Raw genomic sequence first — 19,417 nt, forward strand, 5'->3', positions numbered from 1 at the left:
AGTCAATGGCAGGGAGAATGGCGAATGAATGTGTTGGTGTTTACATGCTCGTACGTCTGCTGGTGTGTGTGCGTGCGTGCATGTGTGTGCACGCACGTGGCAGCGTGTTTGTGTGTGTTTGCTTGTTTGTCACATGATGTCCTGTGGCAATCCCTAACTAACCGTACAGGCGCCAGTAGAAGGTGGGGGAGCGGGGATGAGAGACGGGCATGAGAAGATGCAGAGGAGGGAAGAGGAGCTATGGAGCCGTGGAGGGGGGCACTCAGGCTCACTGCTGTCACATGATGGGCATATAATGAAGCCAAACTACATTCAAACTGTTGAATAACTGCGCAAATGACTCATGACCTGACTTAGTATTGTGTAAAAATGGGTCTACAGTTCAGTCCTCTGTAATAAACGCCATATCAGAGGATACGCTTCTGTCAGCACGGAGAACAGAATAAGTAGATGTTTGTTTAACGTTTACATTTAAAATCTAATGCACGCAGAGAACCTTGGACACATATTTTGGACTTGCTAATATTCTCACTGTCCTTTGATACTGTGTGTGTGTGTGTGTGTGTGTGTGTGTGTGTGTGTGTGTGTGTGTGTGTGTGTATGTGTGTGTGTGTATGTGTGTGTCCTAGAGACTTGGATCTGCTGCCAGTATTCAGTATAGAGCCTGTAACGTATAATGGAGGTATTAAAAATACTTTACTGAGGCAGAGCATTTCATCACTATCAAATTAAAAACTAAACATTATGCCAAGGTGGTACTTCTTAGCAAAATGCCTAGCTGGCTTGACATGAGTCCAGAGTCAGTGGACAAAGGATGGACACAGAGATGGGCACAAAAAACATCTGAAAGGAAACAGAGTGGCTGTGTGTGGCTCTTTATCACAGAGGCTTAGTAATGCTGTCATATCTAATGCTCACACTCCATTAATCTCACAGCCTGTATGTGTGACTGGGATTGCGTGTTGGATGGCACTCAGCGAGTGTGTGTGAGACTCCATGTGGCCGAGGTGGTAGTGTTTACCCAGTGCATAAGCAGTGGTTGGCCGCAGGCCTGGTACGCCACTGTGAAATGTGGCTGACAGAGGCAGCCCATTGCCCTCTCCACTGTAATTTTGTGTGTGTTTGTGTGTGCGTAGTCTGCTGTGTCTGTGCATGTGTGCGCGCGTTTGTATGTGAAGTCTAAATTAATTGTAGCTTTCGTTGACTTTACTGCATAGTTGGCATGCACAAAGTGCTTCTGTGTTCAATGTACAGATCTCTACGTGTCGATTTACAGAGAGCAGCCACTCACCTTCATTTTATTCCTCTCAACAGGCCAGAAAGAGGCTTTTTTATAGGAACAGTGGGCATGTAGTTGATGGTTGTACAGTTACAGAAAGGGAGTGGGAGGGAGGAAGAGAGAATGGTAATAGGGTGGGAAAAGGGAAATGAATCAACAGAAGGCCCTGCCATCCTGGCTTATTCAGCAGGCCTCTCTCCCCTCGTCTGTCGTCTATTTTTTCCCCATTTCGTTCTTGAGCTCTTGATCACTTCTCTTTCCCCTCTCCACTGCATTCCGCACAGTTTTGTCATCCTGCCAAGGAAACGAATCAGAGAGCCCTCTCTCAGTCACCACACTTTTCTTTTGTCTCACTCTGCCTTTCTCTGCTCGTAGTTCGGTCGGCACCCTACTGTCTCAGCACACTTCACTTTGACCCCCGCAAGCCTATGATGTCACACCGGGAGCAAGGGCTGTTGGGAAGTGACCCGAGGTCGAACAAGCTCGTGTCCAGCGAGCATTTTCTGCCATCTGCAAGAGTGTCGTAAAATTCTCATTCTTCCCTTTCAGGAGAGTGCTTCCCTTGTTTGGAGAAAGTGTCTCCTGTTTCAAGAAGTCTGTCCTGCCCTTTTAAAGAGTTTCAAAGTGGCTCCCTGATTCCCTATTTTTCTTCTAAGCTAATTTGATGTGTCTGTACATGCCAGTTATCATGCTACAGAGCTTGTTATTTGCACCAATAATTGAATGAAGCCATTTACATCACTGACTTTTAATTAATTTTCATGTGTTGTTTTCTTTTTTCGAGATGATCTCCACTGAAGCATGGCAGTGGTGAAATGTTTTAATCAGACGGGTAAATGGAATAATTCTATCAGTCAATTTGGTCTTGTCTTTATTTTTACATGGGTGATTAACCATGTTACCAGTTGTTCAACTGGCAGGGTGGATTAACTGGATTAGATGTTCTGTATGTGTGGGACTGCGTACATGAATGCCTGTGTGCTTGCTTGTGTGTGTGTATAATGCGTTTGTTTGAGTGTGCATGTGTGATGCCAATTAATGATGGCTTGGCAGGCTAAAAGTCAATCAGAGGCATAAATGTAGCACAGAGAAAGAGACTCGACTTTACCAGAGTGAGAGAACAGTGATTATACCTGCCCACATGACCTTTGGCCTCTCTAACAATCTGACAGTTTGCACTTGCATACATGTATCCAGGTGTCTTACAATGCACCAAATGGAGAAGATGTCTATTACACTTAAACCCTCACACCATCAACTCTATCTATATTCTTTGCAACCTTTAGTGCTTTAGTGAGAAGCTTGGTGGTAAACATGTCGCTCTGCTGTCTCTTTCTTAGCTCTTATCAGGCCAGATAGCCCTCAGATAGACACTCATACCCGCACAGTGAGAGGCTCAGCTAGCCACAGCAGCTGATGGAGCTGATGCAAGGCCGCTATGACGACAAGAGGACAGGGCCTTATCTGTCGTCATGGTGCTGGCCATGATGGAATGATGACAATCTTCTCATGGCTTCATATTTTTTTTGCAGGACCACATGACTGCTAAAACGTACACCTGTGCAGGCATGTAAGCACTGTCACTGATCAGGTGCACTATGCCATCCAAATGCAAGAAAAGTGCAAATACAAGTGTTATATATAATATTGTGCGTCCATAGCTGTGTTGGACGCGCTTGTCTCAAGCGTCTTCTCAACCAGGGAGTCGATGCAGACAAGCAAATGATCACGGTCATGCAGAAACCGCAGGGAAGTGAGTTTATGTTGCTGGCCCGTTTTTTGACTCATCGTGCTCTCACCGCGGTGTCTTTTTCTTTCCGACAAATATGACAGATGCATATCAAGCTGTGCAGTCTGCTCAGGGGAGATAAGGGCCAGTTAGGTGCTGGGGTTGCAACATCCCACTGAGCCAATGAGTGAGCACAACGCCTTTTCATACCGATCCTCAACAGATAGGCCTGCAGTGCGTGTGTGAGTGCGTGCATGTGTGATGCCACTGATAATTTCTGTCTCCACTGAATTCTGGCATCTACCGTGTAATGGTTACAGGCCTGCACACGTCTCCTGTCCTGAAACTGGTTTAAAGTTAACGAAAGTTAAATAAGGAGAGACAGTTGAGGAGCATGTTGTCTGTCCAGCTTGTCAATGTAATGGTTATTGAGGTAATATGTGGTGTAGTCTTTTTGACCTTGCTGATCAAAAATAGGAAGTGTCAATTACAAAATGCAAAATGTCTGTTTGCTTGTAGAAAAAATAAAACATTGATACAATTACAGATATCAAAAACTTTCCTCTATCTACTGTTTCGATCTAAAAGAGCTTTTGACATCTACAATTTCGCCCTTTAGAAATAACACTTTCATCTTTCTCATCTCTCTTCAAGACGTCCGTGTGGTCCTTTAATGCTTTAATCATATTAAGCTTCTTTTTTTTTTTAAACGAAGCGCACACTGTGTTTCATTGATGGCACGTTCATGAAACTGGCCTGTGTGTGTGTTTGTGCCTGCCTATCTGTGTTGACCCGACAACTATTGGGTAAACAAAACTGGAGACACAACAAAATCTCAAACTGAAGATAAACACTGAGAACAGTAGTCAAGGAATGCCCTCACCTCATGCAGCGTTTCTGCATGAGTGACGAGATGAGCAGCACTGAAATGAGGCCTGGTCGGTTCATTTCCTTCTATGAGGCTGGCAATGTAAGTCAGCAGTTCTCTGGTGTATCTCTGCATACAGGCACACTTCAGAGGCAATCTAGATGCCTGAATAACCCAAAACATAAAAGAGAAACTTTTTTAAAATAATTTTTCGTGCTGTAAACATAATTACATAGATGTTTGTTGTCATATCATGTTAATACAGATGTATTCATATACATATTGTGTGTAAAAAAGCATGTTTTCTGCTCAAAATTAGCTTGTATACATCTGCTTGGGTTTGAAAGGTCAGTTTAGCTACTGTTCAGCTATCTATACCTCGCACGGCAGGTACACTGTTTGACCATGGCCCCAGTTTGTGCCTCCCATAAGTTGCTGCTGGGGCAGCAGAGAGACAATGTCTTACATGAACGAGAGAGTTATTCCTCTTCTGTGGCTGTAAATACAACTCATTGGCCCGCCAATAATTGTGTTATATTCACAGCTTAACAAGATATTTAGGGCTGACACACACACACACACACACACACACACACACACACACACACACACCAGGAGAGCTTTTATCCCAGCTACAACAAATATACCCAAACAGAAACTCCATCAAATGCTGTTTCTAGTGACTCTCAAAGCAGCATCTTTCCAGGGCAGACACGGAGAGTCCGACAGCAGCTGCTCACAGCTGGTGAGCTCTGACTACTAGTACTACGTTGCTATCTATGCTACACTATGCGGCGGTCAGTTTGTGTCCCCGAAACCCATCACATGCTACGTAGCTACGAGGTCACGTCTCCTACAATCATTGCCCTCGACTCCTCTGTTGCGTTTTTAAAAATGTTGGGAGGGGGGGTGCTAGCAGAATTTGAGGATGTAGTTACTCTTTCAGAGTAGGTATGCTTTGTTATGAGGACAAGTTGGTCCATGAGAATGAAGTGGGCTTGAAAATGAATTCAGGAAAGCCACAGAGAAGCTCTGTCACTTAATCCACCACACAAGCAACCATCGTTCGTCTACAATAGAAAGCTTAACCGCTTGGGAGTCTGAGCAGGGCACGGTAGGTCTCTGTTGGCTTCTGCTGTCCCCTGCTGTCTTCCCATTCTCTGTCTGGTCATCAGTCCCTGTGGGAGTGTCCAGAGGATCCATCTAGGGGTAGGCACCTGGGTCCCATCTTCTCATTCCTGGCCATGGGCCAAGGTGCCCTGGACTCCCCCACCTCATGCCTTTCTCCAGTTACCAGCCAGTGAAAGCGAGTGGGGCGGGGTGGGCGCTGGGAATGGCGAGGGACATTATATGGGCGCGGAAGAGGATGGCAGGTCCAGACACCCACTCCCCTGAGCCCTCCAAGGCATTAGTACTGTACTTGCCCCCCGGTTTGTCAATGGGAGCCTCAAGATGAATGGGCTCATTTGTCCTCAGACAGTGGGGATGAATTTGTCAGTCGGAGCAGGTGAGCAGGGGGGCCTCAGCGCAGCAGAACACGGCATGAATGAGACCTGAACACTACCTGTCCCAGGTGAACACCCTGAATGCTCCCTGTCCCAGGTGAGAGGAGACTGACCTCATTTTCAGGGTGAGTCGAGGGAGGGGTGCTCTGCATGTCCACACCCTGCCACTGACAGCTACCTTTTTAACAGATTACAGACTGGACTACTGTAGCAAAGAATGTGTGAATGGGGGAGAATGGGAAAACGGTTGGATGACTGATGCTAATTCATAATGGTCTTGGTTTGAATTGCAGCAAGTTCATGTGATTAGGGGAGTTGAATTGTGTCAGGATTTTGTATCTGCTTCATTTCAACAGGGATTGTGGACAAACAGTGGAAGCCAGACACATTAGCACGGCAGTAACATCAAAGCAAGTGGATACTGAGTCTGAGAGGGGATAATCATCAGGGAGTACAACATAGCAGCCACAAAGACCTGTAACTCTATGCACTCAAACCTCTTTCATTATTAGAACACTCTACTCAGAAAGTGCTTTTAAAAACCATAAACTGTGGCAATAAGGTCTGTCCCCTGCCACCAGTAAATGAAACACTGTCCCTGTTCCTTTCACTTCCCTACTGTCATATTTACACATTATCCCATTGATGCTAATGAAAAAGTGAGAAAGTTGTCTTTCAGAGCATAAAACATATATTCAACATATTCTACATTGTATTTGACGGTCATATGTTTTTTTAACTTTTTTACCACACTTGACACCCAAAATACATGTAGGTTACAAATGCAAAACTTGTAAACCTTTCATTTAAGCCCAAATCCTTATTGTTAGCTTAGTCCTTTGGTTAGCTTTTGTGTCCTAGCACAGGCTGCGAGTGTTATAGAGAACAATGTTCAATATTCCAAATGATTCAAATATAAACTGACAAATGTATGTTTACAAAGCAAGAAGTAGACTGATTTAAATAGTGGGTGTACTTACTGCGTTCAGGACAAACCCGCAGGAACTTACAGTATGAAATCTTTATAGAGAATTACAATTTAATACGATTCAAAATGTTTATCCCTCATAATCAATCTGTTTTTACCGTCCCTTTTAGACCTTTATGGTCTTAATTGGTCCTAATAGTACAAATAAGTATTTCCTGTGTGAACATCTCACTTCCTGTTTTTCTTTTTTTTTCCACTGCTTTGAAAAGCCATGTCCTCAGTCAAGCTTGGTATGCAGCTGTAAGTAGCAAGCAGCTTTCACTGTTTGGCTTGAAGTGGTGGAGAAAAAAAAAAAGTTAAGTGTCATAGGAGGCAAAAATGATGCAAGATATAAACATGTATGACTTTTTCTGACTAATTTCTGACATTATGAGAGATCATCAGTGAGATTCAGTGTTCTGGCAGGTCAGGATGCGGTTGTTTCCTGTCAACAGAGGTCATTGGTGATTATCTGCTGTCAATTCTGCTTCTCTCTGAGTGTCAGTTATTACTGTCAAAGTTTTGCTGATCACATCATCGCTACGTGGCATGGTTGATTAATCTGAGGACTAAAAAGACTTGTCAAAGGGTGTATGTGCAGAGGTTTCCATGAATAGTATTCAGCAGGTGTTTTACTGAATGTACCCACCTTTTTCCTGTTAGCACTGTCAGCGGGGTATTTCTATGAATTTCTCTTAATCCGTGAAAAGAGGAAGTTCAGGTTTGGGTCTCTTCAGAGCACAATCACTATGACTCGGTAGCTATTCAAACAGTTATGAGCTTGGTTAATGCTTCATCATAGCAAAGCACAAGTTCTCTTTTTGTTTAATATCAACAAACAAGCAACTTACTTTTTGTCAGATAAAGGCAGGAATACATGTCCCATGTTTGTATTATCTAAATACTGTCCTGTCTTGCAGCTTTAATATCCTTCTAGGGGTCTTAGGAAGGAGGGATGCTTTTTTAGTTAGGCCCAGGCAAAGGTCAACCCCCATTGCAACACACACGAAGAGACCTGCATCTGAACTGCGCTCCACTTCCTTTCATCTTCAACGTCCCTCTCTCGCTAACTCAACTTTGTGAGGGGATGGTCGGGATACCTTTTGATTCCACTAATTCAATTTGATGAAAAAACAAATACACTGGGGGAGTGGGAGACAAGAAGAGAGTGGGAGTAGCAGGGGGGTGGAGAGGGGAAAATGGAAAAATGAAGAGATGGAGCGTTACATGGAGCTCAGAGAGGGAATGGTGGGGTGGTGGGGTTGGTGAGGACAAACGGAAGAGCATGGGGGGAGACAAAAAGGAGGTAGGGAGTCGAGATGAGTTGAAACATCCAGTTCCAGGTTGAAGTCGTAAACCTCTCCGTGCTCTGATCTAGGTGGCCACCACGCTCACCCCGCCAACGCATCTGACATCTCTCCTCTTCATCTCCTCTATGGAACGCCACTCTGATAGTGAAGATAAGTAACATCCTATTTTATGGCTCTTTTCGTGTCACATAACTCATGATGTGAGCTAGAGAGGGATGTCTTGTTCAGTGTAGCTGTTGGTTTAGTGAGGCTTGGTGAGTAAAAAGTATACACAACCCATACATTACAGAGACTGTATGAATTCAGTGGGGGAGAAAATGGCACATGCTGACCAAAACACTTAGCCAAGCATTCATTTCAAGAGCAAGTGTGCATGTCATGTGCCTGGTACCTAATGTGTTTTCAAGCCTAGGAGATGAAATGCCGCCCTGCTTCCTGCAAACACAAAAACTGCCTCTGCGTCAGACATGAGAAGCTTTGTCACACACACACACACACACACACACACAGTCCTTGTCAGCACGTATGCACACATGCCTGTTCATGTCTGTGTGAGTGTGAGTGGATGTGTGTGTTGAGGAGAGGGCAGCTCTGGGAGTCACTGGCCTGGCAGACTGCTGTATTATTTTTGGGAGGGCTGCTCCTTCCCTCTGGAGGGCCTCATTGAAGAGTGCTGGCTCTCTCCGTCTCCCCCTCTCAGGCTCCGGGAGTCCGGCCAAGCCCAGCCGAGTAGGCTCGCTGGCTGCAGCAGCCCGAAACCCACTGGAACCGTGGCTTGTACACGGCCCAGCACCCACAGCACTGTGCTACACACAGATGGCTAGACTGCTTATTGGCAGTCGAGTGTTATATTTTCACTGGTGTTCAGCAAGTGGATGAGGGGGATCCCACCCCCACTCTGAAAACAGAGTCCAATCCATGTGTGTACAGCCAGTCAGTGCTGTGGGTGCTGATGTAGCACGAGCTGACAACAGAGTGATTCAGCCACACTGAATAACTAAACAGCACCTATATGATCAAGCCTCGGGGAAACCCCAGGAGATCAACCACCACAGCAGTCCAGCAGATGTGAGTAGGGTGGAGGGTTTGGGAGGGGGGGTAGTAGTCCACTTTTAGCCTAGACTGTTTAATCGGATGGTTTGTGCTCTGGGTGTGTGAGGGCATGCAGAACTCAGTGATGATGACCTCAAATTGGCCCTAATCGAGCAGACTCATTAGTGGCTGGCTCTGTTCAAAGTTTCTTCAGCCCCTTTATTTTACTGTAATCTTCTAAATGGGAGGGGGAGAAACAATGGCCAACATAGAGTAGGAGAGAGAAAGAGAGAGAGGAGAATAAAAGACAAATAGAACAATTGAGAAAGCAGAGAAAGAGGGAGAGTGAAAAAACATAAACAAAACAAAGAAAGAGAAAGAAAAAGAGGACGAGATGGGGGAGAAACAGAGTCGACGCCTGCTTCCTGGCAGTCTCAGCTGCGTGCACATCTGTGTGCGAAGGGTCTGAGCAGACCCCCACGTGTTTGCTCAGGTCGCCTGATTGCCTTTCCTTCCTCTTCTCTCTCCCACTAAAGACCTGCTGTCCTTCCTCTCACTCCAATCACTGTGGCCAAGAGAGAGGGCTACTCCAACAGACACTGGGAGTGAGAACGGCTCCCACTGAACTGCACTCACAACTCAGTATTTGTCACATATGTTTTTATTAACATTTTCACTTTTAGATATTAAAATAAGAGATCTTGCGTAGGTTATTTGGTTAAATAAGGGTGTGAACTAGGGTTTGTATTTGTTTTTTTCCAAGTGTGTGTGTGTGTGTGTGTTTGTGTGTGTGTGTGTCTGTCTGTGTGTGTGTGGGAGCATGTGGGTATGTGCATATGTATGACTGTGTGTGACTCTGGAGCCCTTTGCTGGAGCCTGCTGTCTGGGTACAATGGTCCAGCCTGGGGCCTCAGCTCCACAAAGAGGCCTTCTCTTAACAACGCCATCACAGATAGAGGAGGAGCCTGACCAAAGCATTTCCACGCTTTAGGGATCACAGAGCTTCCCTTGATACATCTGATATCACTTATGATTTTAATAATCAAGCATTCTTCATTAGAAGGAGAGTTGAGCCTGATGTTGTTTGTGTGTGTACACAGGAATGATCGAGACAGAGCAAACGTAGGAGGCAGTGACAGATTTGACTTCAGTATTAAACTTTATTTCCTTTACTTTTGGGAGATGGAAAAATGATAAAAACATACAGCTCAGGGACTTTTCATCTAAGATAGGTCAGTGTTTTTCTTTACGTAATAACCACGAAATTAAAATCATAACAGTTTCCATGTGTCTTTGACGAAAGCTTTAAGAGTGAAAATAAATTATTGTAGCAATAATTATAACATCAAATATAACAACAATAATAGCAATTAAGCATTTATAAACACTCTATTTACTGTGTCTTTTTTCCATAAAAGTCCGTTATTAAAAACAGGTGAGCATTGTGGTGGTGTACAATCCAGCATGTGAGGAGAGCACTGGTTTGTGGGTACTATAGTCTGCATTGGACTGCTTCGTAACAGAGGTGTACGAGTGCTGTAGCTGTCTGTGTTCAGCCAGTCTTTAGACTTCCAGCACTGAAGAGTCTGTCTGTCCACTGCAGTTACTGACGACAGCCGGGGGATGGACAGGGTGCACGAATCTCAGTATATAATGAGATGAGGTGAAAACAGCGGTTCTTTTTAAGACCTCTCGTGAGTCTCCTGTTACAGGGTCAAGAAGAGGTGGGTACCAAAGTGACTTAGTAAAAATAAGCAAAAAGAATGACAAGCGTCTCCATTCACTCCATTCCTGCAAGCCTCAGTCACCCGGGGGAGTCACACGCAAAGCCCTCGTCACATTAGGTCTTCACAGAGTCCGCTGAAGTCCTGATCTCTGCAGCGTCCCATCAGTGAGGTCAGGCAAGACATGACCTTCAGTCATTAAGTCCAACTGAAAGTCCCTCCCCTCCAACCACTGTACATGACGCAACAAGTCTGCTCAGCTTTCGGCTTGATGTGGAGGCCATTTAGTGTTAATGGCAATGTGGTGGCTCCTACAGGCTGAGGAGGAGTTCTGGGTCTCGTGGAGCCTCAGTGAGGCTCAGCCCAGACCGGCGAGCGATTGGAGTGGTGGGGGTGACTGAATGAAGGGTGAATGGGCGTGGGAGTAGGCAGCATGTGTCCCGAGTGGCTGAAGTGGGGCAGGTGACCCATGTGGGTCATGTGGCTTGTGAGGCCGGGGGCACCGCCAAACGGAGAGGCCTTGTCCTGCATGCACTTGGATAGCTCGTCGAAGCCGTCCCCTACTCGTTTGTTCCTCTTGGACTTGCTGGACATCTTGCGGTTGCGTGTCTGGATGCCTTCTTTCTTCATAGTCAGGGGTCTGTTGACCTGTGGAAAGCAGCACATTAGCTCAAAGCTGCACTGACAGTGTGAATAGTACATTATAATACTTAAGGTTTATTTTGCTGTTAGTTCCAGCTCATTATTTAATATGTCACCAGGAATATGTCCCATATTGCATTGCCAATTAGGATTTACATGCATTTCTTTCATGGTAGTCCAATACGAATGACAGCAGTGTGAAATAAATGTTATAAATAATGAGCAGCTGTTTTGCATATATAGCTGCATTATAAGACCAGTCAGGGGCGTTTTTTAGCTTTTGTCTAATTTAAAACCAAACAGAACCGTTCTGGTCAATATGAATACATGGGGATGAGGGCCTGGCTGGAGCTGAAAGGAACAGCCTCAGACAAATCCTCATCAGTGTAACCGACGCAGTTACACTGAATGACAGTCCCACCCTGCAGCCTCTCCGGGGAGTAACGCCCCCCATTGAAACAACGATGGATTAATAAAAAAAAGAGGACCGGTGGGTTCTGCTCGACAGGGTGAGCAGGCTTTGCCTCCACACTCTCACAGCTTCTCTGCTCCTAAATCGATAGGAGCTGTCCGCCCACTTGACCAGTTAACGACCAGCAACCACCCCCCCCGCCTCTCACCCGCCTCCCCCAGAACCTCACACTTTAATGCAGCGTTTGTGTTTCTCATAAAAAATAAAAAATAAAAAAAAATCCAGGCTACTTACATTGTGCAGTTTAAAGTAAAGGCCGCAGGCGTTGCACACCGGGTCTCCGTTCCCGTTGCGCCTCCACAGAGTGGTGGTGGTGGTCTGGCAGTTTGCACAGCAGGTGCCTGCCCGTCTTGCAGCGGACTGAAGGAAACAGAGAAAACACATGAGGAATAATGACCCATTCACATGGTGGCGAGAGGTCAGCGCGGACACTGAACTGGACAAAAACACAGGGAATATAGTGTTATTTATACACCTATGGCTTATCATTATCATCTGTTATCAAAACCACATTGCATGCAGTGAATTTGTGATTTCTGCCTCAGCGCAAAATCAATAAGAGACAGAAAGTTTTTCTTAAATTAAACGGCGGCACGTGGATTTTTGTGAGGTTTCAACTTTGAACGCAGAACCATGTGCAGAAAAGCATCAAAAGAAGCGACACTCAGACTGGAAAAATTACTTAACTCCTCTATTAAATCAATTGCATGTAGGCAGACCGCTACAACCATGATCGAATTTTCTAATTTGCGCAATAAGATATGGAGACATTTTTCTGCGAAATGCCTGTTTCTGCACACGCCTGCTAGGAATGATCCTATTTAATGAATTAAAAAAAATAAGTAGGCTATGCTACTATTAACATGTTAGAATGCAGGCCTTGTATAAACCCTCTATTTATCCTGATCCAGGGAAACTGAGCTACAAGTCGTGTATAAGACCCGGTGTCCTGCCTGGCTGTGTGCTCCTGCGTCCATTACGGATCAATTCTTCACACTTAATAAGAAACATTAGCTTTACATGCAAGAACCCTCCGGCTCTTTGCTTTGCAGGCAGCATCCAGGATTTTCTTTTAATTAATTTCAGGTGGACTCGTTGCTAGTGACCTGGAGAACAATAACCGCCCTGGTCATTTTTGTGCGAAAATAACTTAAACGCATAATTTTTTTAAAAAGCGCATTAAGATTGTACCACTGCCCACCGAGAATGACAAACAAGAGAGTAACATAAATCCATTTATTTTCCAATCCCCGCCCCTCACGGTCTGTCTCTTCACACATAAGCGGCTCCTCCAGTGTTGTGATAATCTCTTTACAGTGTATGTCAGGCTGGCCATAGAGAATGCAGCGCGCTGGTTGAAGGCGGAAACAGCCGGGAGCCTGACTTCCTTATCTGGGCCGGGCAGATATCCGGATAGGAAACAACTGGATGCCCCTTTGAACACAACTCTGAAAAACACTTGAGCTGAAAATGCAAAAGCTACAGCCACATGGGCCGACCCAGTGGAAAATGTAATGGACTTTTCACGGGGAGGGACGACGTGGAGGTGGTCAAGGAACAACACGAAAAAAATATGATTAAAAAATGAGGTTTGGTGTTTTCAAAAAAAGCCCATCAGAGAATATCTCTGCGGATCGCCTGATAACGGCCAATTTATTGGCAAGTCAAATTACCAGCTAATGTTAATGAAGACCATTAGACCCAGGCTACAGCCTCTGCAATCATAATTAGCCTGGGCAAATGAAAAAGTCCAGACCTCTTTTTTTTATTGCTGTAAAGAGATTATAGCGCAGTGAAACTTTTTATTGTTTAATTTTAAAGCAGTAATTAATCCGCGATTATTATTAGGTCTATTATTATTATTACTATTATTACTATTATTATTATTATTATTATTGACGATGTTGCTGTTAATTTATTTCAGTTACCAATACTTATTAAGTTAGGAGCACAATGGTTATCTTAATTTTTACTAAGCACATAACCAATTGATTATCATTGTTAAATGACAGAGAAAATAGTTTTAATTTATATAAAGTTGTTGTTATTTATGGCCATTTCTGAAATACAACAACAAAGTGTCCACAAAACAACCACTGCCATATAAAAGAATAAAACATTCATTATTGTTCAGTTCCATTCTGAACAATAAAGGATTCATGAGTTACTGAATAATAATAATAATAAAAAATAATAAAAAACTATAAAAATAATTTTTGTACTCTTGTTTGTGATAGATATTTTAAAACGAATTAAAATACACTGTTTTACAAATTGATTTGAAATTCATGAAATAAAAAAATGTGGCCACATAGAAGTACGTCCAGCCTCAGTAGGGTTAATGGTAGAAGTGTCTGTGCAGCTCTGGAGCAGTGGTACATCAACGACAACAATGTTATGTGTCCATGCTGCTTTTCATTTACTCAAGCATGGTGTTAACTAAAGCAGCATGGGCATTGGTATCAGTAACAGTATCAGAAGTACCAGCAATAATGATAGCAGGAACAATGGCAATAGTAGCAGTATTGTAACAGGCCATGAAGGCGGATCATCGGGGGGTGAGAGGGACAAACAATTCCAGGAAGATCATAGGGAAAATATAACTTTCCTGGAATTGTGCAGCCGGCATCTGCTTTGTGCTCATATTTGGGTGCCTTCTCTCAGAGTAAAGCGATGGAGAGAGAAGTAGGACTCACCAGTCTACGTTTGGGCTTGATAAGTGGTCGGTTCTGGCCATTCATTTTGTGGTACAGTCCGCAGGCGTTGCACAGGTAGTGGCCGGTACCGTCCCGTCGCCACAGAGGGGTGGAGGTGGCACCGCAGTTTACACATTCACGGCCCTCTGCATATAATTCAAGAGAAGGAAACAAGAAGAAATTTTATATAATTAAAAAGTTCACCCTCAGTCAGAAGAACCATATACAGCAGCTGTCCAGTCCAGTCGGGCAACTATACAGAGCTGAACGACATGAGTGGCCCTGGTTGGCCCTGTAATATGAAGTCAAAATCTGTCTGTCCATATGAGAGTGCAGGTGTACCAAGTGTGCATGGCTGTCATGGACACAGACACCTCTATGTAAACCGATCCAGAGTGGGGAGGCCACAGACAGCCAGAACATGTCCAGAGGTGTCCAACAAGAAGAATGAGACTCACCATCAAATTAGGACTACATTATTCATCAGCTCAGTGGGCACCCACGAGGGGAAATATAAGTGTGTGGTGGTGGTATTAAATGTGCCGGACAGTGTTGCTGTCTTTGATGAAAAGCTTGTATGCCAGTTGGCTTCAATTTATAATATAGAAATGGCTTTCAATCCAGCATCATTTTGATAAAGTCTGTATTATTCACTGTTAGATATATAGTACAATATCTGGGATAGATTTCATGTGCATACCTGGGCTCTTCTATGTAAAAACCTGCTTTTTTAGTTATTCCCACCCTCTTTCCTCTCCCATACAGGTTTGACTGACTTCAAACAGCCTGTTGCTAAACCGACCAATTCATTTAATTCAAGTATCCCTCACTCCCTAGAGCATCATCTCATTATTCCTGATATAATGCCAGCGACACCCAAAGTCCCACCCTTGCTCTACAATGGAGTCTGACCTGAGCAAAAAGCTATGTTCCTTTTGAAATGCACCTCAGCGTTTTTTTTTTTTTTTTGTACCTCCCTTCTCTTCCTCTTAAGTGTTTCGCAAGTAAAGCAACCACATTAAAGCGGGGTCATTAATACTTTAAATATTCACCAGCAATGACTGATGTACTAAGTCTTATGCAATGTTTAGTGTTGAAATAAAAATGGCAAGATGAAAGCTTCATGTGAAAAGTTGGGGTAGACTGCAGGAGTTCTGGTTTTAACAGGAGGCCACACCACTGTAAGGTATATGCACTGACAGCTGAAATGTCATTGTGGCATTTTGTACAACAATCAATCACCATTACTGGCACTGGACATCGACTTTGATAGATAAGAGTCTTTTTTAATGCCGTAGCTGATATGTTTGTGTTACTGATTCAGGCACAGTCTGGCCAGCTTCTTTTAAATGTCACAGTATAACATTTCTCTGCTACAAAAGCTCACATTCAGTCAGATTATCAGCCAGTGAGCATTCCCCAGGTGGATTAAGAAGCAGCTGGACAATGGATGACAATACTGATAATTAGACAACTACATTTGGAGCAGCTTGTTAACATTTCTGCTGTTGACATGTTTGTCCATTAATTCAAAGTACAGCAGCTGGAACAATGTGGGGAAATTACAGACCCATTACCAGACTGAGTTGTTTTTCAAATGTCTGCACATTTATTTTTAAGTATTTCCCTTAATATCGCTCCCAACACACAGTATATTGAATCAGGTGCTTGTCCAGACAGTCAGATAATAGGCTATGTTTTATTATAAACAATTTCTCTGACTCTTAGAATTCGGAGTAAAGGGAAAAACCAATTATGTGCATTTTTAATCAGAATTACTCAATACACTGCTCTCCAAAACGGAGAGCGGATGCACAGACGTAACAGTGTTATTGAATACACCCTCATCTAGAGAGAGAAGCAGATCTACTGTGGACTTGGTTGCCTCCACTTCATGTCAGTGCACTGGGCCAAGGCCATGCTTAAAAACACAAACAGCAGGGCTCTGTCGCCTGTGCTTTGTTAGTACTGGGGAGAGCGGTGGGCGGGGTGGAGGGTCGTGATTTGTTCCCTTGGAGGTATACAGGATATGGCAGGAGCCAGGGCGTCGTGACTCCTTCATTTTTAAGTGCAATAAAGGCCACATTTGAAAGAAAACAAGCCTATGGCACGAAGATGAAGGTATTTGACTTTCTGCACATGACGTTATGGAAACCAGTCACAATGAGACCTCGAGTATATTTGAATAAGTAAAAAAATCTCGTGAAAGATCCATCAATTTAGTCAATGTTTCATCTGTTCCGAGATCAACAAAACAAAGGCTGTAGATATCAGTGAATAATTAATTCGTTTAAGTAAGCCTGAACCCAATCATTCAAATCAACCCTATACTCTAACAAAAAAAACAACAAAAAACAAACAAACAAACAAAAAAAAACTTAAATCATGATCACGATGGCCCTGGATTAGTCCGATGAGTTCCATCTAAGGTCGATTCCTCTTAAAAGTGAACAACCTCTTATAGTGGATGCTTCTTACGAGTGCGGTGGGACGATGATAGAACAAACGGGCAGGTTTGGAGAAGAGAGAAGTGCCCGATACGAAAGTTTTCACTCTTTTTTCATGTGACCCACTAGAGCAACAAGTTTTGCTTTCAAAACATGACATCAGCATTAAGAATTACATTAGTGCGGGAACAACCTAAAATAAATAAAATGTAAAAGGAACTTTGACGTAAATTCCCGCCTGGTAATGCCCCTGCATTTTTGTAACATCTCTTATACCAACAACAACAACAACAAGTATGACAAAGTAAGTTATAATATTAGATGGTGAGAAATGAAACATTTATCTACTGATGATTGGTTGGGTAAACTACAGTGTGTAGCGCTTCACCGCTCAGCCGAATAAACCATAATTATTTCATTAGGCCATATCAGTTTAATCTGCCATCTGATGTAAGGGAGAAACACACATGACACTCACCTGAGCTCGACCTGGCTTTGCTTTTGCATTTGGGCGTAAAGCTGGAGGAGGACCCGCCGAGCAGGCTGCCGGGGTGGAAGAGGCTGCCGCTGTATTCGTGGGGTGTATGCAGAGGGTACGCCGGGTAGGTCGGGATGGGGTGATGCGTCTGGGCCTGGCTGTTCATCGAGGCCAGGCCGCTGCGGAGCGGACTACAGCTCTCCATTTTCATGCCGTCTGTCAGCTGCACTTGGTACTTGATCGACTCCTTCTCGTCCATCCTGGTCGAGGTGGAGGTCGGAGAGGTAGGGCCGGGGTCCGGAGACACGTCTTTCGGAGGGGTAGGGGGGAAACTGTATAGGTGCGGGCTGGAGTGGGACGCCGGAGTGAGCGACGAAACCGGGGCTGTGCCGGTGCTGCTGCTGCAAGGGTAGCCGGAGCCGGTGGGGTGCAGGCCGGGTTTGCTGAAGTGGCTGACCGCCCATGCGTTATGGTGGTGGGCAGCGGACAGGGCTGCTTTCCCGGGGTCCAGCCAGGGAATACCGGGGCTGTGGATGAGGTGTGGTCGGCAAACCTGGTTCCCAGTGAGGCGAGCTGAAATTCAAAATAATCTATTTAATATATATTTTTATGAGTTTACAAAGCATAACAAAAGTCATAGACTATCTTACCTGTTAAATGCTCGGAATTACTCAAGTCCGACATTTAGTTTCCCCAGTTCCAGATGTTGATAAAATACTGATAGTTAATTTAAAATAGCAGATTTTTCTCACATTCAGTTAATTATCCTAAACAGAGCGGAGAAGCCTCACACTGTCTGCCTATTTAAAATGGGAAAAGGCCTTCTGGCAGCAGAAAACACAAAAAGCATAGCTACTCGTCAGGGCAGTATCTTTTCATCAGCTGCAGCTCTCGGACTAAAGATTGTTATTAGTAAATTTGCGGTTTTTATTTTATATCCGGGAAGTGCCTCTCTCTCTCCCTCCAGAAACTCCTGCCCCAACACAGAGGGGTTAAATGACATACTTCCCTTTCCTCTCGCTGTCATTTGCTAGAAATTCCTTTTATGTTGCTGTATCGGCCCAGAAATGTCAAGAAGAACCTTTTCAGTAAATTACTACACATTGCATGAATTATTAACTTGGTAAATATTTTCTGCACAAAATTAATATGCATATTCCACAAACACACGCACACACTGGCCAACCTCTATTTATTCATGGATTAATTATACCATACAAAATGTATTAGTACCTTTTAATAAAATGTAAAGCTTTTTAAACTTGCTAGAAAACATCTCAAATTAAAGTGTCAAAGTAAAGTTGTGCGCATCTTACCGTGTGCTTGGCTGTAGGTGACCCTTGCCCGGGAGTTGGTGTAGTAGGGGTTCCCTTGAGAGTCCAAGTGGTTGAGAAACATGTCAACTTCGTCCTGGGGCAGTAAAGGCGCCATGGGCTCCATGTAGTTGTGGCTCAGACTGTGGTGGTGAGAGTCCGGGTGCTGGCCGTTCAGCACTGCGTGATGGTGCGCCATCCACCGAGACTGATCGGCCGCTGCGACCTCCATGGCTGAGCTGGTCGTCTCCTTTCCTCTGAATGCCTTTCTGTGTTGCGCTACTTTTAGGCTATGTTTACCTCCAAGTGGAAGTTAAATCCTCCTTACAATATAGTTCCTGAGCTGTGAAAGTCTCGGCTGTGTTTATTTACTTCAGAAATAGAATCCTTAAATAACCCGGTCTCCTCCTTTCTCACCTGCAAAGACACGAAAACAAAATGTTAATTCATGTGAAAACATCGCGGCCGCTCCATCTCTCCTCCCATGCAAAGAAGAAGCATCCTTTATATGTACATCTAATCATGGATACGTGAAATATACTTGACACACTTTGAGGTCCTAAAGATTTAATGTCGGGAACAAAGTAATGCACGGCAGCCAATGCATCCCGTCTCCGCATAAAGAAAAAAAAACAAATGTTTCCTCTGGATACCTGTTGCAATTTCGATCAGCTGACGGCAAATACAGCTTGGATGTGTAAACCTCCTGATCCGTGCAGTGCTCAGGCTCATTAATGAGATGTGGCGCAGACTGATGCGGCTGGCGCCAGTAAATTCCCATATCAAGCCACAAGGGGCGGGGCCTCGGTCTCAGCCAATCACAACCAGCCCTGCCACAATTGGCTCGCCGCATCCCTGCTCTCCTTCTTTCCCTGCACCGAAAAACTAAAAGACTTATCAATCAGCAGTGTAATTTCTCGGGGGTCTTTCTCTCTCATGAAGATCACACTGAATG

General features: G+C 44.2%; 1 protein-coding gene and 1 long non-coding RNA gene across 5 annotated transcripts in view; one reads left to right on the forward strand and one right to left on the reverse strand.

The window, feature by feature from the left end:
• LOC122981437 overlaps positions 1–17,141 on the forward strand; it is a 64,644-nt gene extending 47,503 nt beyond the window's left edge. Inside the window, exon 3 of the long non-coding RNA XR_006403238.1 lies at positions 14,990–17,141. This is a non-coding gene — a long non-coding RNA (uncharacterized LOC122981437). The remainder of the gene's footprint in view (positions 1–14,989) is intronic.
• On the reverse strand, positions 10,106–19,232 carry gata2a (GATA binding protein 2a). 4 transcript variants are annotated; one of them, XM_044350161.1, is made up of 6 exons: positions 19,116–19,232; positions 18,466–18,879; positions 17,150–17,722; positions 14,225–14,370; positions 11,763–11,888; positions 10,106–11,062 (listed from the first exon to the last, which is right to left on the reverse strand). In XM_044350161.1, exons 2-6 carry the CDS (start codon positions 18,692–18,694, stop codon positions 10,763–10,765), a joined length of 1,374 nt encoding a protein of 457 aa, XP_044206096.1. In that variant the 5' UTR covers positions 18,695–18,879; positions 19,116–19,232; the 3' UTR covers positions 10,106–10,762. The 4 variants fall into 4 exon arrangements, with proteins under 4 accessions (XP_044206096.1, XP_044206094.1, XP_044206095.1 ...); XM_044350159.1 differs by having other exon boundaries at positions 14,225–14,382; XM_044350160.1 differs by lacking the exon at positions 19,116–19,232 and adding an exon at positions 19,013–19,096 and having other exon boundaries at positions 14,225–14,382.
• Between the last annotated feature and the right edge of the window lie 185 nt (positions 19,233–19,417).

The sequence above is a fragment of the Thunnus albacares genome, chromosome 4, assembly GCF_914725855.1.
Source record: "Thunnus albacares chromosome 4, fThuAlb1.1, whole genome shotgun sequence".
Lineage (NCBI taxonomy): Eukaryota > Metazoa > Chordata > Actinopteri > Scombriformes > Scombridae > Thunnus > Thunnus albacares.

What these genes read in the sequence shown, in the direction of transcription:
- gata2a (XM_044350159.1), bottom strand. Translation starts at nt 18,694, where the DNA reads ATGGAGGTCGCAGCGGCCGATCAGTCTCGGTGGATGGCGCACCATCAC. An exon ending in CAAAGCCAGGTCGAGCTCAG is followed by an intron (nt 14,383 to 17,149) that starts GTGAGTGTCATG and finishes TTCCTTCTCTTG; the next exon opens with AATTATATGCAGAGGGCCGT. An exon ending in TTTACTTTAAACTGCACAAT is followed by an intron (nt 11,063 to 11,762) that starts GTAAGTAGCCTG and finishes TGCTTTCCACAG; the next exon opens with GTCAACAGACCCCTGACTAT.